The 25,387-nt window shown below is 34.6% G+C and overlaps 1 protein-coding gene across 3 annotated transcripts in view; it reads right to left on the bottom strand.

The window, feature by feature from the left end:
• Positions 1–589: 589 nt before the first annotated feature.
• step (cytohesin steppke) overlaps positions 590–25,387 on the bottom strand; it is a 152,277-nt gene continuing 127,479 nt past the window's right edge. For all 3 annotated transcript variants that reach the window (XM_081732226.1, XM_081732228.1, XM_081732227.1), the window contains 7 exons: positions 21,755–22,021; positions 19,520–19,632; positions 17,227–17,375; positions 13,077–13,188; positions 8,915–9,142; positions 8,372–8,441; positions 590–7,945 (listed from right to left, as the gene is read on the bottom strand). In XM_081732226.1, the coding sequence (XP_081588352.1) occupies positions 7,858–7,945; positions 8,372–8,441; positions 8,915–9,142; positions 13,077–13,188; positions 17,227–17,375; positions 19,520–19,632; positions 21,755–22,021 (1,027 nt within the window). In that variant the 3' untranslated portion in view covers positions 590–7,857. The remainder of the gene's footprint in view (positions 7,946–8,371; positions 8,442–8,914; positions 9,143–13,076; positions 13,189–17,226; positions 17,376–19,519; positions 19,633–21,754; positions 22,022–25,387) is intronic.

Below are 25,387 nucleotides of genomic sequence, written 5' to 3'. Positions count from 1 at the left end.
AGAGTTTCAAGACCAGAAGATACATAAAATTATATTCTTTTTAATTTACTGAAAACTGTCCTCAAATTGTCCTTCCATTCTGAAGTTATTTACAAAACTAATTTCATCAAACGGAAAGAACATCCGTCATTGACTGTACAAACTTCTGATTTAATATTTATTTATTTTTAATCTTCCTTAAAATATGACACAATTTTTGCTTACTTTCTTCCATCTCAAATCGTAAATTGGCTTCACAAAATTGAAACAATTTACACAAGATGCCATTGATATGACAGCTGTCACAATGCAATTTAACAAAACTGTTTCGAATCAAGTTAAAAACAAATGTTTACTAAATTACATTTTCAGATAAAATGAACGAACTTTCTGACCAATCCATTATTATGAAATAAAGAAAGAAAGAAAAAGAAGGAAATAAGTAAAGAAAAGAAAAAAGACAGAAAATAGAAAAAAAGAATCAATGACTGAAAGAAAAAGAATGAAAGAATAAAAAAAGAGAGAGAGAGAGAGAGAGAGAGAGAAAGGAAACTACCAAAAATGTGCTATTGTGTATACATGGAAATTTCGATAAACAAAAACTTTAGCATGAAGTAATATTACTTTTATTACAAAAGAGAAAAATTATAATTATTTACATTAAGAATGGAATTTGATATTCTGACACAAATTGTGCTCATTATATACACATACATCACATGTTCATCACCACATTACACAAAGCTTCACGTACGAAACAACGCAAAAGAATCTTTGGTTAAGGCAGTTATTACACACTAACCTGAGGACATTCCCTGGACAATGGTGAACTATTCACCAACACGTTTATTACACTGGGCAGGCATTCATGAGCAGCCACATGAAATTTAAATACGTCTTACAACTTTATTTTTCTTACCTTCGTTTAAAATGTATTAATATTTATATTGCGAATTACAAAGGCTTATAATTTCGATTACATAACGGGAAGACTATTATCAAGACACATTCTGCTCAATTCACGACTGTTTTCTTTTGTCTCTTACTAATTATTTTGCTTAAACTAACAGTTTCTTAAAATTATACACCTCTTTTGGTCCACCTTAAATTAGTTATACTGGTTTATTATCATCATTAAGTAATTTGTCATTTATTAAAATTCCTTTCATTATTATGCTAATAATAATAATAATAATAATAATAATAATAATAATAATAATAATAATAATAATAATAATAAAGGGTTTAAGTAAAAAGTAGAACGGTTGAAAATGCATGATACTACCACTACTACTACTACTACTAAAAAACGCAAGGTTTTTCTTGTCAAAATTCTATCAAAGAAATTGAGATAGTAAAAATATATAAAAGCACAAATTTTGTGTTCTATTGAATGGCAGTGAAAGATGGTAGCTACCTGAAAAAAATACATTAAAACTTGAGCGATCTCGAGAACAAGGTGTAAGGAAAATAAAACATTTGCTACCAAAATAGAGAAACATATAATTGAATGGAGAACGTTATTAGAGATTACTATTATTCCACGGTTAATAAGATCTAGACGTATAAACGTACTTCACACCATAGCTACGAACAGCGCGTACTAGTTAGTTAAGAAGCCTACGGAAAAGACTTTAGGAACACCATGACGATCGACGATGCAAATCAGGACCTTATGAAGGTGAATGACAACAATCAAAAACTGAATTCGCTTGATACAAGGTGGAATTCAATTGCTAACCTTTCTTAAACCAATATTCAGTTATATAAAGTAAATGAAGGAAAGCCGTGCACGACGAATCACTAGAACAGGTTATCAAACTCATTTGCGACTTTCATAATCATTATAATAAAACGGAACTGAAATTGGTGAAACTAACTTATCACGCTTAGCAGTTTTGTTTTAAAAGCACACAAGTCCACGCTTTTACTCGTTAATTCTTTATTTCCTTTAACTGTTGTTTCCCCTCTTCTGTACTCTGAAACAATTTGTTAGTTATGCGTCACAATGACCATCTGATTTTCAATTCTAGTTCTTGCTAGACTATAATTATACACGTCAAAGGCTTTCGCAAACAAATTATTGTTTTGCTGTTAGTAACACACATTTTAAGCGCCCTTTACTTGCTTTTATACAGAATACGTTCCTGATACACTGAACAAAAAATATACGAAAAAAGCCGTATTCTTGGAATCGAGGCTACAATCATTAACAAGAATGGTTCGAGGCAATATACTGAAATTTAACGTATGTAGCGACATTGATTCTAGCGTTTTAATTAATCGAGTTTAACATCTCTAATTTCTATATAAATTTAATTGTTTTGAAGTCAAAGTTAATTTCACATCGTATGAAACGAATAAACAACCTTACAGAAGAAATTGCATGACCAAAGATGAATGTGGATATATAACCGATTTCTCTTTATAGATGTGACTACAATAACCGTTGGTGTCTTATGACCAGTGGCATGTATAGGGCCGTATTTACGAATGGGCCATAGCTTGATGCGGCATAATTTTTATACCTCAGCTCTGAAAATTACAGAAATTTGGCAACAAACATCGATATTGAGGCGGTGTTTGCTAATGCTCCAAGGCGTCAAAAAATGTTAAATAGACCGATTCATATGTGTCCAGTGGCTCCTTTGACAGATTTTGAGATGTGATGTCTGTGATCTAGACCCTCTTCACTATGCAAATGTAATTCACAATAGGAACAGCAGAAGAATACAATTTGAAAAATACGCTATAAAAATATTGAAGATAATGTCAACTGAACTAACCCCTGTTTACGAAACCTTGCAATTAATGCACAATGCTTAAATCCCTGGCAATTATGACGTCAAGCTGCACATCCAAACTTCCGGCATGTAAGATACGACCACTAAACAGATATTTTATTTTATACCATTCCGTAGTAATACAGACTCATTTTGATATTTCTCACTGTCTCATCCACAATTAAAAAAAAAAAAAAAAAAAAAAAAAAAAAAAAAAAAAAGGGTAGAGTCAAAGTCCTTACGCAAGTGTAATTTACAAATGTCCCACGGTTATGCCGGTTAGGCTAAAGGAGACTGTGATGATGAGAGATGAGTGAAATGGTGGAATGAAGAAAGTGGGAGGAAACGGGATAACCCCGAGAAAACCCACGAGCACGGTGTTTGTCTACCACAAAGTCCACACGGCGCGAGCTGGGATCGAACCAGGGACCCCAAGCACCGGAGGTGAACGCTCTACCACTGAGCCACCGCGCCCCCATGTGCCAAATTGTATAGACTGTTCTATGCAATTCAGTTTCGAAATTTTACAACATACGATTATTATTATCATTATATTATTATTATTATTATTATTATTATTGTAAATCTGAAGTATTCAACAACTATTAAGTTACTTATAATAAAACTGACAAGATTTTTCGTATCTACATAGAAAATACGTTTCTGAAAGTGTACGAAAAACCTTTATGAACCCAAGAGGTAAAGCAAGTTTTAAGCATTGAGACTTTTTAAAATCATCCACGTAATTTTATTTCACCCTGTATACTAAGATATTGTATACCAAATCCTCAAAAAATCACCAAAGAAAAAAACACAACAATGTTTTTGCGTGCTTGATTATGTTATTCATTATAGAATTTTACAGTAATATATCTTAATTGAGATGCATAACGTTTCCAAAATGAATATAACATCTGATATGGTACCTTTTTCTTGAAAAAGTTTTGAAAAAGAATTTTTAAATATTTTACATTATAAACGAGCTATTTTCTTCTAAATAGCGAAAGGAGAAAGTGGAACGCTGACATCAATGTGCTTTTAAGACCTTTGATGAACACACGAAATTAACTCAGGTTTATCACTCAAATGCAAAATCTGCCTGTAGTATATTTACAGTTTGTTTTCCAGTAAAAATACTTATAATATCATCTTATTTGACACTGAAAAAAAAATCATAACAGATCATAAATTAACAAAACAACAACATGATTAAAATGGAACCGACGTCATTTAGATCTTTAAAATAAAATTTACGAACACTCAAATATATACAGATAAAAAAAGGTACAACATTCCTCGCGTCTCTTTACTTTTAAAAAAATAATAAAAAGTGTTACATATACTTATTAAGCTATTTCTTTCTTTCTTTTTTACTATTATTAGTATTTAATTACACTATAGTGTGAATCCTTAATAGAATTCGACAATCAAATAACATTAAGGACTTGACAACGGTCAGATAAAAAGTCCAGTTATATTGCACTCCATAAACCAACACCTTAAGTATTAAAAATAAAACAAAAAATTTGAAATTAGCAACGATGTCAAAAAATAGAGTTCTCTACCATTAGTTTTTAAAAATTAAGCCAGGATCAAACCTTATCCATCTTTTTGTTAAACCATTTCCATAAAAGAAACGAAGAGTATTTGAAATGCAGAAGATATCGTTTCAGTAGAAGATAAAAAGTTTAGCAGATGATTGCGGAATCTCAACTGAAAATTAAAATATGACAGAAAACACGAGAAAATGTTGTAATGAGTATGAGAAGAAAAATATGAAAAAGGATGAAGGAATCTGTGATTGCAATGGGAGGTTCTAGATCAAATATAGGCGTTGGAGTGAAGAAGAATATGGAACAGGAGACTGTTGTAAGCAATCAGTTAGTGCTATTGGTGGAAATGTGAACGTGAAATAAGAGCAAGGATAAGAATGGAGATGCCGAATAATGAATTTTATACATATTGACTCAAAATATTTATCATTGTAATTCTACTCATATGTGTAATGCTCAATGAAGCAGACACGTGGTTACGAAAACACTAATGATCCAAGAAATGCACGTATGTAAAAAGTGACGCAAAGACAATAGCATTGGAATAATTATAAACAAATGAAGTTTGGCTAGAAGATCTGGAAGAAATTATTTTCTGAGGGACGAGACAGAAAATACAGTGAACGGAAAAGTAGGACGGGAACATTTGATAGACGGTGGTCTTCAAACATAATTTATGTATCAAAACAAAGAAATCCACTCTCTGAGTGAAAGTTTCTTAACTTGCTATGACAGATGATGGTTTCAAAATAGTACAAAAGTGAAGACTAGTGTCGAAATTTGGGAATCATTGAAGATCCACAATTCTATGAAATAAAGTGATCAGTTTTCGAGAGATTGTTCAATTAGCTACGTGATTTGTCAACTGCAGCGTGATAAGCGAGGTTACTCCCCCCAGCGTCGTGAGGCGAACAGGGAAGTAACGTGACGACCACTCGGTCTAGAAAGTTCCTGATACGCCACGCTGAGCATGGGTTCGTCGCGGCCGGACGTAGCTAATGACCATAAGGGCTGTCATGCCAGTGGTTAGTTCGTTATATAACCATAATGTACAGTCTTACACAAAAATATTGGCTGTCCACCTTACTTTGGAAGATAAAATTTTGTCCACCCTATGGAGGAAATGCTAATATTCTAACCCTAATTATTCCTATGTAGGAAATTCTAATACTTCGGCTCTACATAAGAATGTCAATTGGCCCAAGATCTACATTGTTTGATTTAATTCGAACTGCAGATAAAAATACAGGGCTTTTCAAACAGAAGTGGGGTGGCCAAGCTTTTTTATCTATTTTTTTTAACAAAACTGTACATAGCCTGCTTTTATTTAAAATATACCAAATTATATATATGATTGTATCATAACCACAAATGGGCTTTATCAACTATCGTCGATTTGAAGATATTGTTCCGTAACTACCAAACTAAGTTGCTTGGATGCCGAATATCTTTCAGCTGAAAATATTATTTAAAATAACATACATAAACTGTTTATGAAATCTTAGTTATGTACCGAAAAATAAACCCAACATTTATCTGACTTATCAGCTGCCAAGTCCTCAATATTAAGGTTGTTTACTTGTACTACTACAACATACAAAAAGAGTACACGCTTGACCTACAATCTAGTTTTTTTTTTGGTCTGTCACTCATAAGTGCACTGAGAATATTTTCGTCATACTATAGGATACATGGTCCTACATTTTATATATCCATTTAAGTTGATATTGCCAAATTTACACGAATTCGAGTACGATACTTAAATTTCGACAATCAACTGGTTATAAGTTCATCTCAGTGCACTACTACAGATATTTAAGTCATATTAAATTTCTACATGAAAATATAATTAGTTATTTGTTTACAAATACTATCAGCTAATTATTATTTTAATAAAACTACAGTTGTAATTACATGGCATTTCTACAATGAACAGAAAACTGATGTCACTTTTCATCAACGGTTCTACTGATATATTACATCTCTCCGAGTTTTAAATACATTACTGAAACCTAACTTAGTGACAGGTGGCTTAGTTCCTTTGTACTGTATACTGTGTAACTCAAATTATATCTAGTTTAAAAAGTTTTAACATTTCAAAAGCCTTTCGATTTGTCTTTCAAATGACATTAAATGACGGAAAGGGGAGAGAGAAGAATCTGATTCTCTCAGAACATCATTGCAATAGGGCCGAGTGCTAACCATTATGCAAATATCATTACAAGGCTTGGAAAGTCTAGTACTATAGCTATCTGATCTCTATAAGAAAACTTCGGCTCTTTCAACATTATATCCTCTATTGACGATTTGGCTGTTTCAGTACATGTACACTTTCTTCCTGTAAATATAGGCATTTACAAAACCTAATGATGAAAATAGAAGTGCATAAACTCTGAAATCAATTTTCCAGTACATTTTATAATAGCGAAGCGTTTACAAGTACAACTGATGAATTCACTATAATATTGAAGATGGAATATGCGAATACATTTCAAGAAGCAAAATTTCAACTTCAACACGCACAAATATTATAAGAAAACTAATTACACATTGGTATTCAGTCGTAAAAGCATTGAATATTATTATCCACTATCTTGATATTTTATGCGATCATAGCACCGTTTCTGTTTTCTAAATATTAGTTCGTATCAATTGTGTGTGTGTGTGTTGTAGCGTAGTAAAATCTTTAAATATAAACAGACACATTACATATGAAATAACAAGGTCACATGAAATTGTGGAACAAGAAAACCTAATTGAGTAGAACAATAACAAGTAAATAGCTATTTGACTTATGGAACTAATGTGTACTTACAACAAAATCATACCATGATAGGTCTTACTTTCCGCTTTACTAACACGTTATCATTTCTGAATTATATTACAATAAGCTTTTCCAAGTTGTGCAGACTCTAGTATTATCTGATTTGGACTCAAAGAAAGAGATTTTGTAACGTGATACAGCTGATCGCTGGTGACTATTAATAACAGTCTTATTCTAACCAATTAATGAGCAGATGTTTCTCAGATTACTTTTATGCTCTGGCATGTTTGAATGGAAACAATAACCAACAGTTTTCTTTATTTTTTCACTCAATAAAACTCGTAAACGAGTGAAATAACAATAAAACATCCGACAATATATATTAAATAATGCACATAATCGTGTGCAAAATATACATATCAAGCACTACAACTCAATTCAACGTTACTCCTTACATACATTGATAAGCATCACTGTTCACCACACCACATTATCACATCACATCACAAATACTTCACTTGTTTGTTGTTCCTGCACTCACACCTCCTGGCTTTGATATGAATAACCATTCTCCTCAGGCACTCATTGTACACATTTTTGGAGATTACAGGCACATACCACTTCATGTGGCTATTCGAATTTCCCTGCTTCTACATCACAACAAAGCATGCACTTCACTCCACCCTTGCGCTTTCATTATGCAGGCCATGCTTTCCCTTATGCTTTGGTAAACTAGCACCAGATAAAATATCACATCAAGAAAGAGAAGGAAACGCTCTTAACTCTTCGAATGAGCACTCGTTTTTTGAGCCTTCTTCTTCCTGGCAGCTAACATATCATAAAATGGATTATGACTGATGCTTTGCCTGCAAAAGAAGAGAAAACAAATGTAACTGATGTCGAAGTACCATACGAAAATAAATTTATCAAGACACAGATCAAGTTGAGACGCAGTAAGTACGTCCGTCGCCACAAAGTTGGCAGTACTGGATTCAAGTTAATTTTATGCACCTCTTCCGAATTGAAGAAGCAGAAAATTGTACAGGTTCGGATGTAAAACATTCATATCTATTGTAACTATCAGTTTCAGAGCCGTTTTGAGACACTATAATCAATGTTTTTATGCCCTAGTCAACACGTAAAAAATACTTACTAGTGTTTCACTATTACATACGCATGGTTTCAGTTACATTTTGTTAAGGACTGCAACTACGTTTCCCTGACACATTACGCTATCGACAAACTTTATTCCAATTCAAATTGATATCTGAACAGATTACATCGTAACTTACCGTATGCACTTAATCCATTCGTCCTTTTCTTCTGGAGTAGCAGCTGACATTCGATAAACTGTGTGTTTTCCTGATGAGAAAAAGAAAATGAATGATTGTTTTAATGTTACATACGATACTTTCTGGATCAACAGTGTAATGACCTGATTCCTAAAAGAAGTACACAATATAAATGAAAATCCAAAAGATATGTTCTATCTCAGATCTAGAATTAAGTTTAGCATTTCCTGGTAGTAAAAAAATTCTTTATGGTGAATACATATCATTTTATTATAGAATAATAGAGAAAAATATGTCTGCCCAGGCATATCTCCTACCGACTGAGCTGTCAGTGACAAATTTTTCCTCTCTATTTCTCGAGCTCTAATTCAGCTTTATTGCACATTCTAATGAAACAAAATTTTGTGAGTTTCTCTTTCATTTGATATGACTTTCATGTATGTGCGTATTAATAAACGTGAGTCATTAAAGTGTGTAACCAGGAAGATCATTTTGAATAATCCTCTATTTCTATGGAATTTGGAAACAAAAACGCTCATTTACCTTCAACCACTTTTCCTTCGGAGTCTGTTTTGCAGGCTTTAATAAAATCCGTTCCGTAAGCAAACAACTCAAAACAATGTGGCTTGTTCCTGTCCTGGACCTCTCTGACTTGAATGTTCTCCAGGGGGATGATCCCTCGTGGCTCTTTGTCCGTTGTATATTCGAAGTAATAAAGGCAATTGTCATTTAATATAAACCATCGGCGTTTCCAGCTTTTATAACGTCCACCTGCAAGCAAATATACAACGTCAGATGTTTCATATGTATCTTTACATTCTCTCTCATACACATACACACGAGACATGACATTAAAATTGAAATCATAAATAATTGATGATTAAACCTTAGTCGAAATATGCCTAATTATTAGTCAAACTGAACTATTCAAAAAGTGAACGAAGACGTAGCCCGGTTCTGTTTTACTAAATTTATGCAGATTGTTCACTATTGTCAGGATTCTTCTGTTCACTGACAAGTTACGTTTGTAATGACAGAAGTGTGTTATTTAGACTGTACTTATAATTCTGCAATGAAACTGAAAAGCTAATTGTATACGTTACTGCACATCAGCCATTTTTAAACTGTGTCTCGAGACGAAATTACTGATGCGCTGGAACAAAGTTAGAACATTATGAAAATATTAAAAAGTAAAATCTGACCACAGCAAATCGCTTTTAATAAGTAATAGTGATAGATAGCCGAAACTGTAATTCTATTATTTATTAAATGCGATTTGCTGTAGTCAGATTTTATTTTTTAATTAACCCATTTGTTCCTAGCGTCCTACCACTAGGACGTTAATGTTTTTGAACACTGTATTAATATTTTTATAATTGTATACACGAGATGGTAGTTTTAAGATTAAAAAAGTTGTTTTATAATGTTGACCTGCCAACATTGAAGTCTAGCGCACGTGTTTCGTCTCGAGGGTTCGTGAAGCTGGTATTGAGAACTGGGCAACATGTCTTGTCAAAAAATGTAATTTTTTTGATAAAAATATAAGTCGTAAATTGTTTAGATTTGTGTTGTTGGTTTTTAAGAAATCAGTCTATTCTTACATACAATTTGTTTACTGCGCAATAATTTCTGGTTTACAAGGCATGTTTAGAAACATCAGTGTACTACATGTAGGACGCAAGGAAAATATGCTACTTTCGACCAATTTTGCTGGTGATCTTTATGTAGGACGCTGCGTCTACAACTAGGTCTATAGTTAGTGATATTAGAGCGAATCCATCCCTTTAAATTGCGTGCTGCCCCTAAAGAAGAATGTAATTTTTACTCCCATATTTGTAAGTTCCTCCTAACTGTTTGGGCTGGTCTAACTGTCTAAGTCAAAATTTCAACAGAAATTTCTGAATGCACAGAGTGTGTGTAGTGTCTTTCAAACACGGATGCCGCCAGTTTTTCAAGGGTAAACCAATTAGATTCAGTTTTAAAATGTGGTGCGGCTGTACACGATTAGGTTATTGACTTTGGTTTGAACCACACCAAGAAACAATGAGTATAATCCCGGAAGTGTAGGTGTAGGTGGTTCTGTAATACTTCAATACGAAGAGAAACTGGTCGAGGGAAAATTAGTGAACTATCATTTTCTTTTTGATAACTTCTTTACATATCTCCCCATTTTGGCTGAATTGAAATAGTGGGATATAAACGAAACGGGTACAATCAGAGAGGATAGGTTCCTCAAGGAGGCTCCAATAGAATGCAATCAAACTATGGAAAAGAAACCTAGAGGGTCGTTAGACAGTTGCAACGACCACGAAACAGAAATAACATTATGAAAGTGGACTGACAATAGCGTTGTCTCCGTAGCTTCTAATTCTGTTAGGGTGGAACCACTCTCAAAAGCTAAACGTTGGTCTCAACCTTCAAACAAGGCAGTGCACATAGACCAACCATTTATGGTAAAATTGTAGAATCAAAATATGGGAAGAGTCGATCGGATGGATCAAAATATAAGTCAATACAAGGGAAAAGTGTTACAGTTGTCTTATTACGTATATGATTGATTTCGCAGTTCAAAATGCGTGGCTGTTACAGAAGAGAATCTTAAAACAAAAACTAGATATGCAAAGTGTAAGAAGAAAACTTGATACATATCGTCAAAGCTACGGAAGAGACACTCGAAAGGGACACAAAAGCCATCCCTCTTCCCTTCTTTTAGCACAAGACTCGAGATATGACTGGTATCAAACACTATGTCACGCAATAAGAATAGCAAGAAAATCTGTAAAGTGCAATATTGAAGTTCATGTCAAATGTTTCATTGATTTTTCACAAGAAAAAGTAAAATTTTAAAAGAAAACGACATGAAAATTATCAAAATATGTGACAAAAAGTACATTTGGCATAAACGGGTTAAGGTAGAGTAATTCCAAAGCTAGAATGCACACCATTCGGATAAGAATATAATACATACTTTATTACTTATCTTTTAAAACGGTAAAAACTCTTTTTCGTTATTAGTCAGGCAGTTGCAGTTTCTTTAGGATCAAAAAACAAAATAACTTGGCATTAGCTTTGGAGGAAAAACAGGTTTTATAGGTGTGCCGCAGGATACACGATTGCACAATGAGCCAAAAACTGAAAAGACCGGAAAACGCTGCTGTGCATAATATAGTTACCGGAGGTCTTGGGACCCATTGCTATATTTTATAAGTTTATTTGGAGTTTAACGTCCATTTTTAGCACACAGACCTAGTGACGGATCCAGCGGGGGTCGCCCCCCAGAAGAGGAAACTTTTTTTTATTATTTTATATATAAATAAATAAAACCCATCCCAGAGATTGGAGCTCTTAAAAGTAGCTCTAAGTAGCAGTATTACAACCCCCCCCCCTCCTAGAAGTCCGTCCTAGATCCGCCCCTGCACAGGCCATATGAAGTGCTATCTCAGGAACGCGAAAGGTGGGCCTAATTTTTTTCGATTTAATTGTAAAACAAAGTGTACCTAGATTTAATGAAATGCTGTCATACGAACTATCAATATATGTTTATGAAAATTGTTACCTTCTAACTTGTACCTGTTGGAACAGGAAACCATAAGGAACATGAAACTATACGGAAACGTTAGAGAAGTTCCGCGCATGGTTGCGCCGCGTGCTGCGTCTGGAAGTGTTCGACCCTATTCTGCAGCACGACACCCAGTTGCGAAACAGGTATCCCTAAATCATGGCATGTCTCAGGGAAGTATTTTTGAGAGATTGTTTTCAACCACACTTCGCAGAAACTAAAGAGATTGACAAGGAAATTTTGGGTATTCCATAAATCATGGCATGTCTCAGAAATTACTGCACAAATAAATCTAACACTTATGTGGTGTGATCGGAAAGTTTTTCCGTTAGCATGGAAGAGGTGGCTTGGTGTGTCCTTGAGACATGTTGAAACATGCACCGAGATATCTTTATTCAGTACGGCGTAGCAACCAGTTGAGTGCGGATTCAAGCAAATACGGAAAAAATGCTTCACACCATCATGGAAAATAATTTTCAGGAATGCTTGCAGAAGTGGAAACACCGTTGGAATCGGTGTGTTCATTCAGCAAGGGACTACTTTGAAGGAGATCCATCCCAACAGCCAGTAAGTACTGCCATTTTTAAATTACAAGCCCAGTCTTTAAACTTTCCAATCACACCTCGTAGTCATTAGTCATATTAGTCATTTGATATTTGGCAAAAAAAAGTAAAGACCAAATTCCTATCACCACAAATAAAATATTTGGGTGCCAATGGCGACCTGAAATTTCGCGCCCTGGTAAAGCACAACTAATACAATCTAACACAAATAGTAAAATATTCCCGTGGACCTCCACCCCTATCAGGTAAATACTAGATAAAACTGGCAGAAGTACGGTTGGATGCAAACTAATAAATATGTCATATTACGTTTAAATTGTCCGTTGCTACAATACGTTTGTCAAAAAGAAAACAGTAACGGAAGTGTATGGTCCACTCCCGTTAATAGTAATAAAAAGTCTATTTTATATTTGTAACACTGTAGGAGAATAATGTTAGTATTACATTAGGTTCATATTTCTGCGTTGTTACAATACATTTATCAAAAAGAAAACATTAATGGAAGTATATGATTCCCTCCCTTTAATAGGAATTAGGAATAAAAATTATATTTTAATTTAATTGTTGAAACGTGTTATCTTACCTTGTTTCCACAACCATCCTTCCTTATCAGGATTAAAAAAGGTGTGCATTAAATCGTTGCCATCGTCTTCTGGAATTTTAAACGGCTCGGTTTTTATACTTTCGTATAAGCTCTGAAAAGACAAGGAGCACATTTCATAATTTTTTTCTTTACAAACTCTCAAAATATCAAGTTATAATAACCTTTCAAGTTGGCTACTGTGAACTATTATTACTCTAGTTTGGTTATTTGTATCAACTGTCCGTGGCCAATTCTTACACGTTATTCTGCAGAAGCAAGTTCTTGAAGTTAATTTGTCTCCATACCAACGAAGCGTGTGAGACAATTGCAAAAGGATAGGAAGAAAACTTACTGTGAAACATGCTCACGAAGCCCCAGTTGATCCTGTATCACTGTGTGTAATGTACAGTAGATAGATACAAACCTGAAAATTTTAATCACAAAAGATACCTTTGATTTGTGCAAGCAAATGATTAGGTCAAAGCGTTGCTTCCTCACTTTGCAATGCTGTAGCATATGGTGGACAGTTGTCAGTTCTCCCGACAGTAATTTAGACACTTTTAGGTAAAAATGCTTCAGTTACTTCTACTACTTTCAATGACAATTTAAACATTTTTATACCTCTGGTTACACGAAAATTAATTGTTTGCTCGTTGATGGGCACTCCTACCCTCATTAAGATATTTAATATATGCTATTTAAAACTAGTTGGACGTAACTGAATTATTAAACTTTTGTTTAAAAAGGGAATGTCGGTTGTTAGTTTCTACAACGTGTGAAGTTTAACATAAGGAATCTTATAAAAATTACCTTTCATGTTATTCTTCAAAATGAATATTTATTAACTGTCCAACTACAAATATTAAGTTCTACTCTACTTATATAATTTAATATAACTACAAATTTTATTTTAAAATAGATGCTCTTACATGAAAGCTTTGAAAGCAGTGTTCAGATCTTACAATATATATATATACACACAGGGTATTAATGAACTATACCGACAAACTGTAAGAGGCGATTCCTTACACAAAATGACAGAAAAAGTTCATATTGACTTGTGGGCAAAAGTGCATACTTTCAGAGCTAGAGTTGTCCAAAATCGCGAAAAAGCCAAATTTCAAGAGGCCCTATTTCGAATTCTAGAAACTGGATGGTGACCCTTATCAGCATAAAGGAAGTCAGGCATACGCAATCCAAAACTCCATATTTTATTAATGTTCAATGAGTGTACAGAGTATTCCATGCAGGGTGAAATTCCCAGACATACCATCAACCGAATTTTGAGATATGCTCTGACTTTATGATTGGTCCAAAGTAGGCAAACGATAAGCCTTGATACCAGTGAACACGGAATCATTTGGCACGATGCTGGAAGTCTTAAGGATCGTCAACAGCACGGTCTCTCGTGCTCGGGAAAATGCATGCTACAATCTTTTCTTTCACGCTTATAAATGAAGAAAACGTGAAATATACCGTGAGGAAATACATCGCATCACACGTTATTCCGAACACAAAAAAACGCGGTTCCTAACACTTCCCAATTCCCTCCGAACTATTGGATGTCCATTGTTGTCAAGGCTTATCTCCTGCCTACTTTGGACCCTCCTTGAGATCAGCGTATATCTGAAAATTCTATTGAGAGCATATCTAAGAATTATACCCTGTATGGAATACCCTATACACCTATTGGAAATTGATGAAATATGCACTTTTGGATTGTGTATGCATGGCTTCTTTTACGCTGATAAGGACTACCATCCACAGTTTCTGTAATTTGAAATAGGGCCTCTCAAAATTTGACTTTTTCGCGAATTTGGACAGCCCTAGCTCTGAAACTGTGCACTTTCGCCATAGTTCCATATGAACTTTTTCTCTTATTTTGATGTGAGGAATCAGCTCGTACAGTCTGTCGGTATAGTTCATTAACACCCTGTATAACCTTTTCACACAATAACCGTCTGCATAGAATGAGTTGGAAAATTGTTCGCTGGACTGGTGTGGAATTCACACCGCAATTTTCGCTTGTATGGAATGCCCTACCACTTACCTCTCACCGGTCAGTGATATTACCAGGGTGTGTTTCTTATTCCTGGAGTTCCATCTAACGGAATGATTTTATCAACTACTGGATAAGATGAATAAAACTAGTCCGTGGTTATTTCAAATTAGGCTTTTCACTTTATTCACTTATTTATTTTATATGTAAACATTGTGTATAGTTTGAAATACTGCATATCAAAATCATTAACGATATTTACGTAACAATATTTGCAACTTGCTTTTGCACAATGCGGAGTGTGAAATTATTTCAGGCGTAAAAATATGTATGGCAGGTAGAAGTGTGTATAATTTAGCAGGAAGCCTGTACATTAGGGAATTTGGATTATTGCAAGCCTATGTTTAGGAATATAAAACACAATTCCTATTCCGTGTTGTGTAAATGGGTAATTTGAAACTACGTGTGGTAAGAAAAGACTGACAGTTTAGTAGTAGTAGTAGTAGTAGTAGTAGTAGTAGTTGTAGTAGTAGTAGTAGTTGTAGTAGTAGTAGTAGTTGTAGTAGTAGTAGTAGTTGTAGTAGTAGTAGTAGTTGTAGTAGTAGTAGTAGTAGTAGTAGTAGTAGTAGTAGTAGTAAAAATGAAATCTTTCAGTCCCACGCTTATGGTGGGCTAAAGGAGACTGGCAGGGTGTCTACCAAGCAAGCACAATCAACTTCCCTGACAAAATTATAATTTTTCCTGACTCTGTCGCTATCTTTTTTCTTAGTATATCTAATTAAAAATAACTTATCTTTAAAGTGAACTGTAAGTTTTCATCATTGTTTATATGCTTATACAATATTCTACAAACGTACAAACGAACCAATTCATTTATATGTAACTTATGACTATTTTAGTGGGCAAACTTTTCACTCCCATTTATTTTTATTTTTAGTCATCACACTATAATAGAATTTAAATGAAAAAACTTTTGGAAATGAGTTTTCCTATACAATAACTTTTTTGTTTACACAGATGTTTAATTTAAACCATTATCACAGACGTGCCCTTGGCTTGTATGTTTAATAATTCAATCAGTGAAAAATATAGGAAATAAAGGACAAGATTAAAATATAGGACATATATACGACAAATATACACAAATTTTCAAAATATAGGAAAAAATAGGACAGCTGGGAGGCCTGGGTTTCTGATAGCGTGATCTAAGTAACAAACAAACAAACAAAAAGGTGAGTTTTATGGGAAACTGAAAAATCTTTCCCATGTTATTTAAGTGGCACATATTCTGCACCCAAAATGTTGGTACTTCCGGTAGGGCCATAATGACGAAATCTGGCATGCTTATAGGTTTATGAGGTGCGAGATAGTAGCCCGAGCTAGCGCGAGGGTTTTGAGGCGAAGCCCCAGCTAGCCTTAGGCTAGTTCCCATTATAGAGGTCATGGGAAAGATTTTTCCCTGACGCACAATGAAATTCCCTGACTTTTCCTAACATTTTCCCTGACCCTACCAATTCCCTGACAGGAAGACATCTTGTGTTCGAATGAAGAAAGTGGGAGGAACAGGAGATCCACGAAAACACACGCACACGGTATTTGTCCACCACAAAGCTCACTTGGCGCGAGTTGGGATCAAACCACGGAGCTCATGCACCAGAAATGAACGCTCCACCACTGAGCCACCGCGGCCCCCAGTAGCAGTAGTAGTTGTATTATTTATTTATTTACTTCTAGTACCGATGCTACATTCAGTGCTTTTATGATACTTTTATTCCTTCACCTACGTAATTGTGAAACTCGTGGCGAACAATGGCTAAATTGAAATAGTTCAGAACACTATCCAGCTTGGAAAGACATGTGGGGCATACCACAGATGAAACAGATGAACAGTATTCCATTACAGAAGAAATCAAGGCCTCGTAATAATTATCTAGCACTGTCAAGTGTTGAAATGCTGTCTGTATAACATTTCTAACATGCAGAAAAATAACGTTTTTATTTCATGTGTAGTAATTATTAGGAAAGCCATTATTTCTAAACACATTATGTACCTCGGTGTAAGTAATTGGGAAAGATATAATGGGTCATATCACCTTTCACTAAGTACTTATTACAAGAAACTAATTTCAAAGAACATGAAATTATACTTACAACCAGCAGCTCTTGGGGTAGATCCCCTCCGTTATTGATTCCCCTATTCATTGAAATGAACTGTTCCACAGTCGGTTTATCCTTAACACTGGGATTATGTAAACTTGTATTCAACATAATTATAGCAAACGATAGGACGTAACAGGTATCTGAAATTAACAATTTGCATATATTAAGTAATACTCATATGTACTACATATTTAAAAAAAAAATCTCAAGTCAGAAAAGAAAGCTAGAGACAACAGCTACGTTTGTTGATCTTCAAGAAAGAAGTGCTTTGTTTATTTCCAAAACCCGAAAATGAAAATATTCGATGTAGTTACTGTTATTTTCATTATTAAACAATGTACGAGGGATGATCGAAAAAAGGTTAGAAAGCCTATTATGGTTTGTGTGTAAGACATAGCTGGGAGATCAACACACTTAATGATAGAGGTAACTCAACAATAGTTTTCGACGTAACCACAGTTTTTGTTCAACCGCTTACCACAACGGCAAATAAAGTTTTCTATGCCATTTGCATAAAAATTCGCGTCACGTTCTCGTAGCCACCGTATGGCAGCGGTTTTGCTTTAGAACAGGAAAAAGGTGAAAGTCATTGGGGCTAGGACAGGGCTGGAGAAGGGGTAATCTAGTGGTTTCAAACGTAACGGCAGTGGCTGAAGTACTGGGTCTACCGCTGTGTCCAGGATTGTCATTAATAATATTGGTCCGTCTTTCTTTAAAGGCACGACACATTTCCCTACACGTTGCTTTGAAATGTAGCTCTTTCCATATACGTCTACAATCTGCCAATGAATATCAGCAGGTGAAGTGTTTTTGGACCACGGGAACCGCACCAATGACCTCACTTCTACTCTTGATCAATTTTCCAGGTGGGTCATTATTTCTGATGTCCAGTGCTCGGATATACAGGATCAGAATTCGAAGTGTGCAAACCTGCATCAAGACAGACGTGTTATTAATCCACAAATAAATTTTCGTTAAGTTACAGTGAATAACATAAACGTTCTATGCTTTATAACTTCTTTTTTCAATCATGCCTTGCAACTTGAACTGAAACTCCGATTACTTTATAGATATGCACCGTAATCTAACCTAGATAGAACACTCAGCCATGTTTGCATTTTAAGGGCTTCACTACGCTCCAACACTTTCTTCTTTTTCTGAATTTTAGTGAATATAACTAATATTAAACAAACAAAAAGTAAGGAAGACAGTTACTTACAAAATGCTGTAAACTATTTTTAGATCGTTTTTCTTATGTGTCAGAACTCTGGATGCATAGTTTATGACGTCATACTGTTAGTCTCTCAGAATTTCTCCACAACATGAGAAGTCTTGAAAATAACTAGTGCTTCAATTAATATTACGAAGGTAAATTCGAAAATTATCCGCATTTTCGCCATAATCATATGCGCACTGTCCTCTGCCCTCGCATTTTATAAGTTTATATTGTTGTGGTAATGCTACCAGAGCTTGATCTTCATTACTCCATTTTTGTTTCTTTTATTGCAGAAAAAACGTGGCCCTTCGGCTGATAGTGTTCACCAAGGAAGAACAAAGGGCAGTGATTCGATTTCTCTTGTCTAAAGATATCAATGGCTGAACTTCATTGACGTCTTTCAACTCAATACAATACAAGGTGTGCACAAGTGGATAGAAGTAATCGAACAAGCGTAAAGAAGGAGAGTACACCTATCAACTTCCACCATTGACAAGCTTCGGCATACCCGAGAGATTGTACTAGCAAATCTGCGAGTAACTATCGATGAGATTGCGTGTACTCCACAGGTCAGTCATAGTTCTGCCTGAGTCACCCGACGATGTTGAGAGTCTCCGATGAATTTCACTCCTCACACACATTCAGATCAGTTAAATCGAATCACTGCTCTCGGGTTTACTTTGATGCGCACTCCCAGCGGAGTGGCTATGTTGTCTCTGCAACACAAGAAAAACTAAGTAATTAAGATCACTCTCATAGCATTACCATCAACAATATAAGCTTATAACATACGAAGGCAAAATGTAGTTTTCACAATATAGTTATGGCAAAAGTGCGGATAATTTTTTTGACTTGTCTTCGTACATAAGTATTGAATACACCACCTTTAAAAATTACAGGACTCTCTGTTGTTATTAAGTTACTGAAGATACAAGCAAGTACACGTATTTATATTATATATATAAGTTTATTCCAAAGGAATACTGTGTAACACATTGAAGTTCTGTGGACTTCGAACACCTTAAATAAAATATGATTGAAGGTGACTATTTGAGAAACAGTACTCACCAGTATTTGTGAATATATTAGGATTAAGTTGACAGTATCGTTGAGCGAAACACTCCATCATACGATCAATCTTTTGTGCTTCACCAGGAAGACGAAAACTCCACAGAAACTGCCTGAAATATCGATAAGAAACTTTTACAAGTTTTCAAAACTCTTTTCGACGAATAATTTCATTAACATTACTTCGTATCAGATTTATTTTTGTCTAATACTCCACTCGAAATATAAATACACATTCCATTTCTTCGTAAACTTAATCACATAGCCATTTGAAAGCTGTTTACGCACCCTGGTAAGTAGCTTCACATATGAAGGTATAATAATTTAAAAGCAAGTAAGAAAACGCATTGTTCTTATGTGTAAGTTTATGTTACTTACTTACAATATATTCATTTGTCATTAGGATACACACTCCTAATTGTTATTTTTTTTTACGTCTTACTCGATAGGTAATAGAATGGATACAACAAGGAGACAAATAGTACAAGGTGGTAAATTAAGAAAATTGAAAATAATGTATCCCAAAAACAAAAATTCCAATACATTGTATATTTTATAAAAGAGAAAGAGAAAGACAGAGAGAGAGACGGAGGAGGGGGCGTGAATAAACAAAAATCACGGTAAGGCTTTCATAGCTAGAACTACGAAAGCCGATATAATATCCTACAACAGTAGCAGCGTATACTAATTTTTAAGAAGTCAAAAGAAAATAACATATCTATCGACAGGTTTATTTCATCGAGCTGAATAAAATGACATACTGGAGAATAAATCCTCATGCGCAGTTTTCGAAAAAGTTGACAAAAATGTTAACAACTATTGTATTGTAGTATTGTTTATGGCGCTAAAAAAATATGTCGTTCGTGGCAAACAAAAACAGACTAAATATACGTCCTCTACTAAAGAGGAATTCATTATTAACGTATTTCTCCCATCAAGCCTTTAATTTTGACATTAACAAAACAACATATATACTATGGTTAATGAGATATGATAACTTGATCTGTTAACATTGAACATTCTTGTCGTAAGACAAACATACGTCTGCCTTTGCCATAATTACATTCGCTGTATGATCTATATAAATGATGTTAGAATGAAATTGAGGAAGTCACAGCGAGTGAATCGAAAGTTTTGTTACATTATTGTTAACCTCTTAACATAAAATTCCGAGAATACTCCAGTGTAATTTTATCGAAAATATAAAATCCCGAGTATACTCGGGTTAACTTCTGTTTACCCCTTAATGTTTTAAAACAACGATTATACTCATTTTCCTATGTTTCTGTATGTTTCCGCTAGACAGCCCTGTTGTTATTCACGTGTTTTTACAGTAGACGTCACTGCAATCTCCTCCATTCAGGATTCCAGTTTGTTTTAGTCTGCAGTGGGTGGTGGTTGTGATAAAGCGTATTCTGGCACCTTAGTTTTCTTCCGTGTTTCTTCACGGTATTTATCTTGATTATTCAAATGCATTCTGTAGTTCATTTTAACACATCCTATAGGTAATATAGGTCCCTTTGCGAGCACGCGTATAATCGGAGTTTTATTTTAAGTGCTTTTCAGGTGCATGTATCTCATTGAATCAACAATTAATATCCCCAGCACCTTATAATGTTTTTCAATAATTATTTCCATTCAATAATAATAATAAAAAATACATTGAAGTCGAAACACCTTATTCTTCAAAATCTATATATTAAGAGGTCAACTGTTCCAACATTAAAAAAATCAATTCCTCAGTGCATTCTTATATATGTACCAAGATTATTTTTACCACAGAACTGACTTCAACTGCTATCAAAATACGCAATATACAACTAGCTCAAAAACTAAAATCGCAAATCTCAATATGATACGTTCCGAGTACTAAGGACGAACAAAACAAAAGCTTGTTCCCTAAAAATGCCCCGTGAACGGTCAAAATGATAATCCGTTTATTCTAAAACTATTTTTCTGAGAGAAAAAGGAACTCCCAGGCACGAGAATTGGCTGCCACAAAGTCGTTTGGTATTGCTACTCTACACTTAAGGTATAATACTCTACTTTACACAGGTTGCACATAACTTTTTTGTTGAGCTTGCCTTTACTACCGGGAACGCTTTAATATTGTCGCATATTCTATTAGGAAAATTAAGAGACAACTTTCATGTATGTTTGATACAAATTCCCTCTATTCAGAGTGGAGAACACTTGCATTGAACTACAATCAAACGAAACAAAAACTGCTCATACCTTAAGGCTTGTACTAAGATAAGGTCGGTGAAATCGTGTAGATCGACGAATGCTTTTAGTACTTTTTCATTGAATTCGTTTCGTTCTCCAAGGTAGTCTCCTATCGCAGTCTTGTTGAGGCCCTCTCCTTTGTACAGAAATTGAGCAACTTCTTCCGGCGTGTTCTTCAAGAGTCCGTGCTCAATCAAATATTCAATACCTTTCTTTGGATCCATATTGAACTTCTTTCGACCTATACTCATTTGTTTTGCTCTTGTACTGTTTTTGCTGAAATAATACAAAACAAATAGTTTTAAATACAAAATACTTTTATTTCAAAGAACATTACATTATTTTCCTGTTTTTGCTTTAAATCTGACACTATTCACAACCATTCAATCAATTAAAGTACATTACTTGTAAATTTCAACTATCATGTCCGGAAAGTTGGGCGTTTTTGACGCGTATATTTATAACAACATTTTCTCCCTGATTCTTAAAATGTTATTGAGCCATTAAGAATAAATCAAATAATTCACTTACTTTTTCACGCAATATGTCGTTTATTCCAAATATTTAACGTGGAACAACTTAAAGCAGTATAACTTACGTCTTTATCAGGAAAATCAACAAGTAATTCGTCGTCATGGATACCAAAAACATTCCATTATCTATATTACAAAAATATTTTTTATCCTCTTATTCTATCGGAGGCTAGTGCATATAAAAATCAAGTATCCCCCAAGAAAAATTACAAGCTTATTACAAGAAAATGATACAACGAAATGCCCACATTTCGTTGTATATTTACATACCTGTTATGAAACCGCACTTCAGAAACAAAGACGAATGACTGTTGAAAGCGAGAAGCAACCAATTGACTTACTGGTCAGTGGCGTTCGGCCGCATGTAGTCAGTTCTATAGCGTATATTAAAAGAAAGAAAAAGAAAAATGGTGGCTGAAGTTGACAAAAAGGGTGAAAACACTGCATAGAAGTGAACATTTGTGATATGTGGGAACGACACTATCTCTGAATCAGAAGTTCAAAGATAAAGCAGGGAATTTCAACCTGAAAGATTAGCTTAATGCTGGGTAACTATCAAAACAGTGGACGATGACCAAATAAAGAACCAAATAAAGTCTAACCATAGATGACAGATCAGAGAAACAGAGGTGCTGAACCTACCTTACAGCACTGTTCACGAACATTTGATGATACTCGGATACACTCTCACCAATGATATTTAGTATCACAGAAATGTCAGAAAAATGCTTTGATCGTTATTCCATCTGCGGTATGCTTCAGAAACAGAATAAAACTGACTTCTTGTTTAAGGAATGGTGAGTAGTGACAAAAAGTGAATCCTGTATAACAATATTATGCGAAAACTCAAGCAATCCACTACTGTGTATGGTGGGATTTCACGGGCATCCTGTCGCTCCCATAAAATCAAACAATCAAATAAGGCGGTAGAGCATTCCGTTGGAGACATTGCATTAAAACATCTATAAGACAAGAGAGCTAGTAAACAGAGAATACAATTCGAGATTCCACATGTCATTGACCACTCACAGAAAATTCAACGAGTTAAGCTGGACACCAAACTGTTGTTCCGTCCGGTCTTTACAGACCTCGTTGACGGAAAATCATTCCGTAACATTTTCAAAGATTACTTTCGCCTCCAAACCAAGACAATTCTACATTCAGGTACTTTGAGTTCCCAGAAACATGGACTGTCATTAAAGATAGTAGACAATATTGCAATACAGTTCTTTTTTTATGTATATATAATCATCATTTTATCACTTGTTTTCCATCCTACGAGGAAAACTCAGAACTTTATAACAGTTGTAGAGCAAAGTCAGAAAGTTTGCCAACAAAAGTGAATAAAATAAAACAATAATAAAGTACAATGAAGATAACACTATCAAAATGAAATATTATTGTTTATGATTATTTCCTAACATGTCTAAATTACAACCAGTTTGTCTTAATACTCGCATATTTCTTAGTTTTAAATTATATTTTACTCTAGTTTGGAAGAAATTTGTTTGGTACATTTCCTAACAAGTCTAGCAAGGGCCCATAACAACCAGACAACCCAGAAGATCAACGTCTATTTGGGCAGTGATAAACAATTTTCAAGCACTTCACAGAATCAACGTACAGAACAGAATCAACGTACAGAACAGAATCAACGTACAGATAGCACTAGTGTTAAATTATTCTTCTCAAACAGTATTATTCTAAGGGAACAATTATAATTTTTTGACTTTGTGAACGTGCTTTTAAATAAGATGTTAAAACCATTAGATTTTGAAGATTTTTTTTAAAAATTCTTAACCCGAATTATTATTATTTATTGTTTTATCCTACTGAAATCTATAGGACAAATGTATAAAACATTTGAAGGGTATACGGAAAGAAGGGGATAATCGATATTTTACATTTTTGTTAGAAGAAGCAATTTAAATTGTAGAAGGGCTGTAAATTTTCTTGTATAGCTGTTTTTCTTGTGCAAGTTTCTCTGCAACGAGTCACCTTTTTCTCAATATTCGTAGTGCATTTAGAAGTACAAACTAGCACCAACAGGTAGTGTGCATATCGGCTTTTTCGAAAAAAATTGCAATGAGCCCCTTTTTTCCATGTACCCTTCATTTGATGTTGAACATCTGGGCTACCTGTGATGTCAGGAACTGATTAAGCCTATAGAGTAGAGGGGGGCAAGAGTACGTGGGGGGTAAGGATACGATTCCCTAAAATCAGGTGAATATATTCGTGTATGGCAATAATGCGTCACGTGGAGTTTGATGTTAATGGCGTCTAGAACCTAAACAAGTTTGAGTGTGCTGCGGCAAACTACAAGCTATCTAGGTAATTATTTATGTTTTTCTAATAGTTTGATATAATATTGGGACATAAGTAGTTAATGAATAACTTACACAATTTTATAACGATTTCAAAGTACTATAACGCGTTAGTTTCTAACATATCCATTGTTTGACAGGATGGAGTAAATTGACTTTCTTTCAACAGTTCGCTGTACAACATCACGGGAAAGTCAATTGTGTAGTAAGGGGGAAAGGGTACGCAGATACCTACGGGGCAAGGGTACGCGTGCGTACTCTTGCCCCTTCTCTTCTATGAAAAAGAATCCAATTTGATTTAGAACTAACAATCAAAAAAAAAAAAAAAAAAAAACGTAGATTCCGTTGTAATAGAGAGTGACGGCAAACTTTACGAATATTGGTTCCCATATGTAGCCTCTAACGTTAAGAATTCTGAAGAATTGTGATATTTTCTTATATACGAGGGATAAATTTTTATTCTAAATACCATTCCTTACATAACAGTATCTAAGGTGGTGTTTGAGTTTTCGAAACAGATAAACGTGAGATAGTGACATCTGTAGTTATTAAATAATGTTACGCTTGCTTATTTTATTCAGGTTTCAGAAATACTACGCTTTGTCCTCTTTTATCTTAAATGTCAGTAGTCTTCAGTAATAAATGTCAATGGGCCTTATGCAGAGTCGTTCTGACGCGTGATTAGTGCCATACTAAAAAGTTCGAATACTGTATGTTTCCTGTAGTAGTCAGTCCTTTAGTAATCATACGTTAAAACGACTCTGCATAAGGCGGTATCAGTCCAA

The sequence above is a fragment of the Thermobia domestica genome, chromosome 11 (genome assembly GCF_964235325.1).
Source record: "Thermobia domestica chromosome 11, izTheDome1.hap1.1, whole genome shotgun sequence".
NCBI lineage: Eukaryota > Metazoa > Arthropoda > Insecta > Zygentoma > Lepismatidae > Thermobia > Thermobia domestica.
The sequence above is the reverse complement of the archived record's forward strand: the minus strand, read 5'-3'. Positions and strand labels throughout refer to the sequence as shown.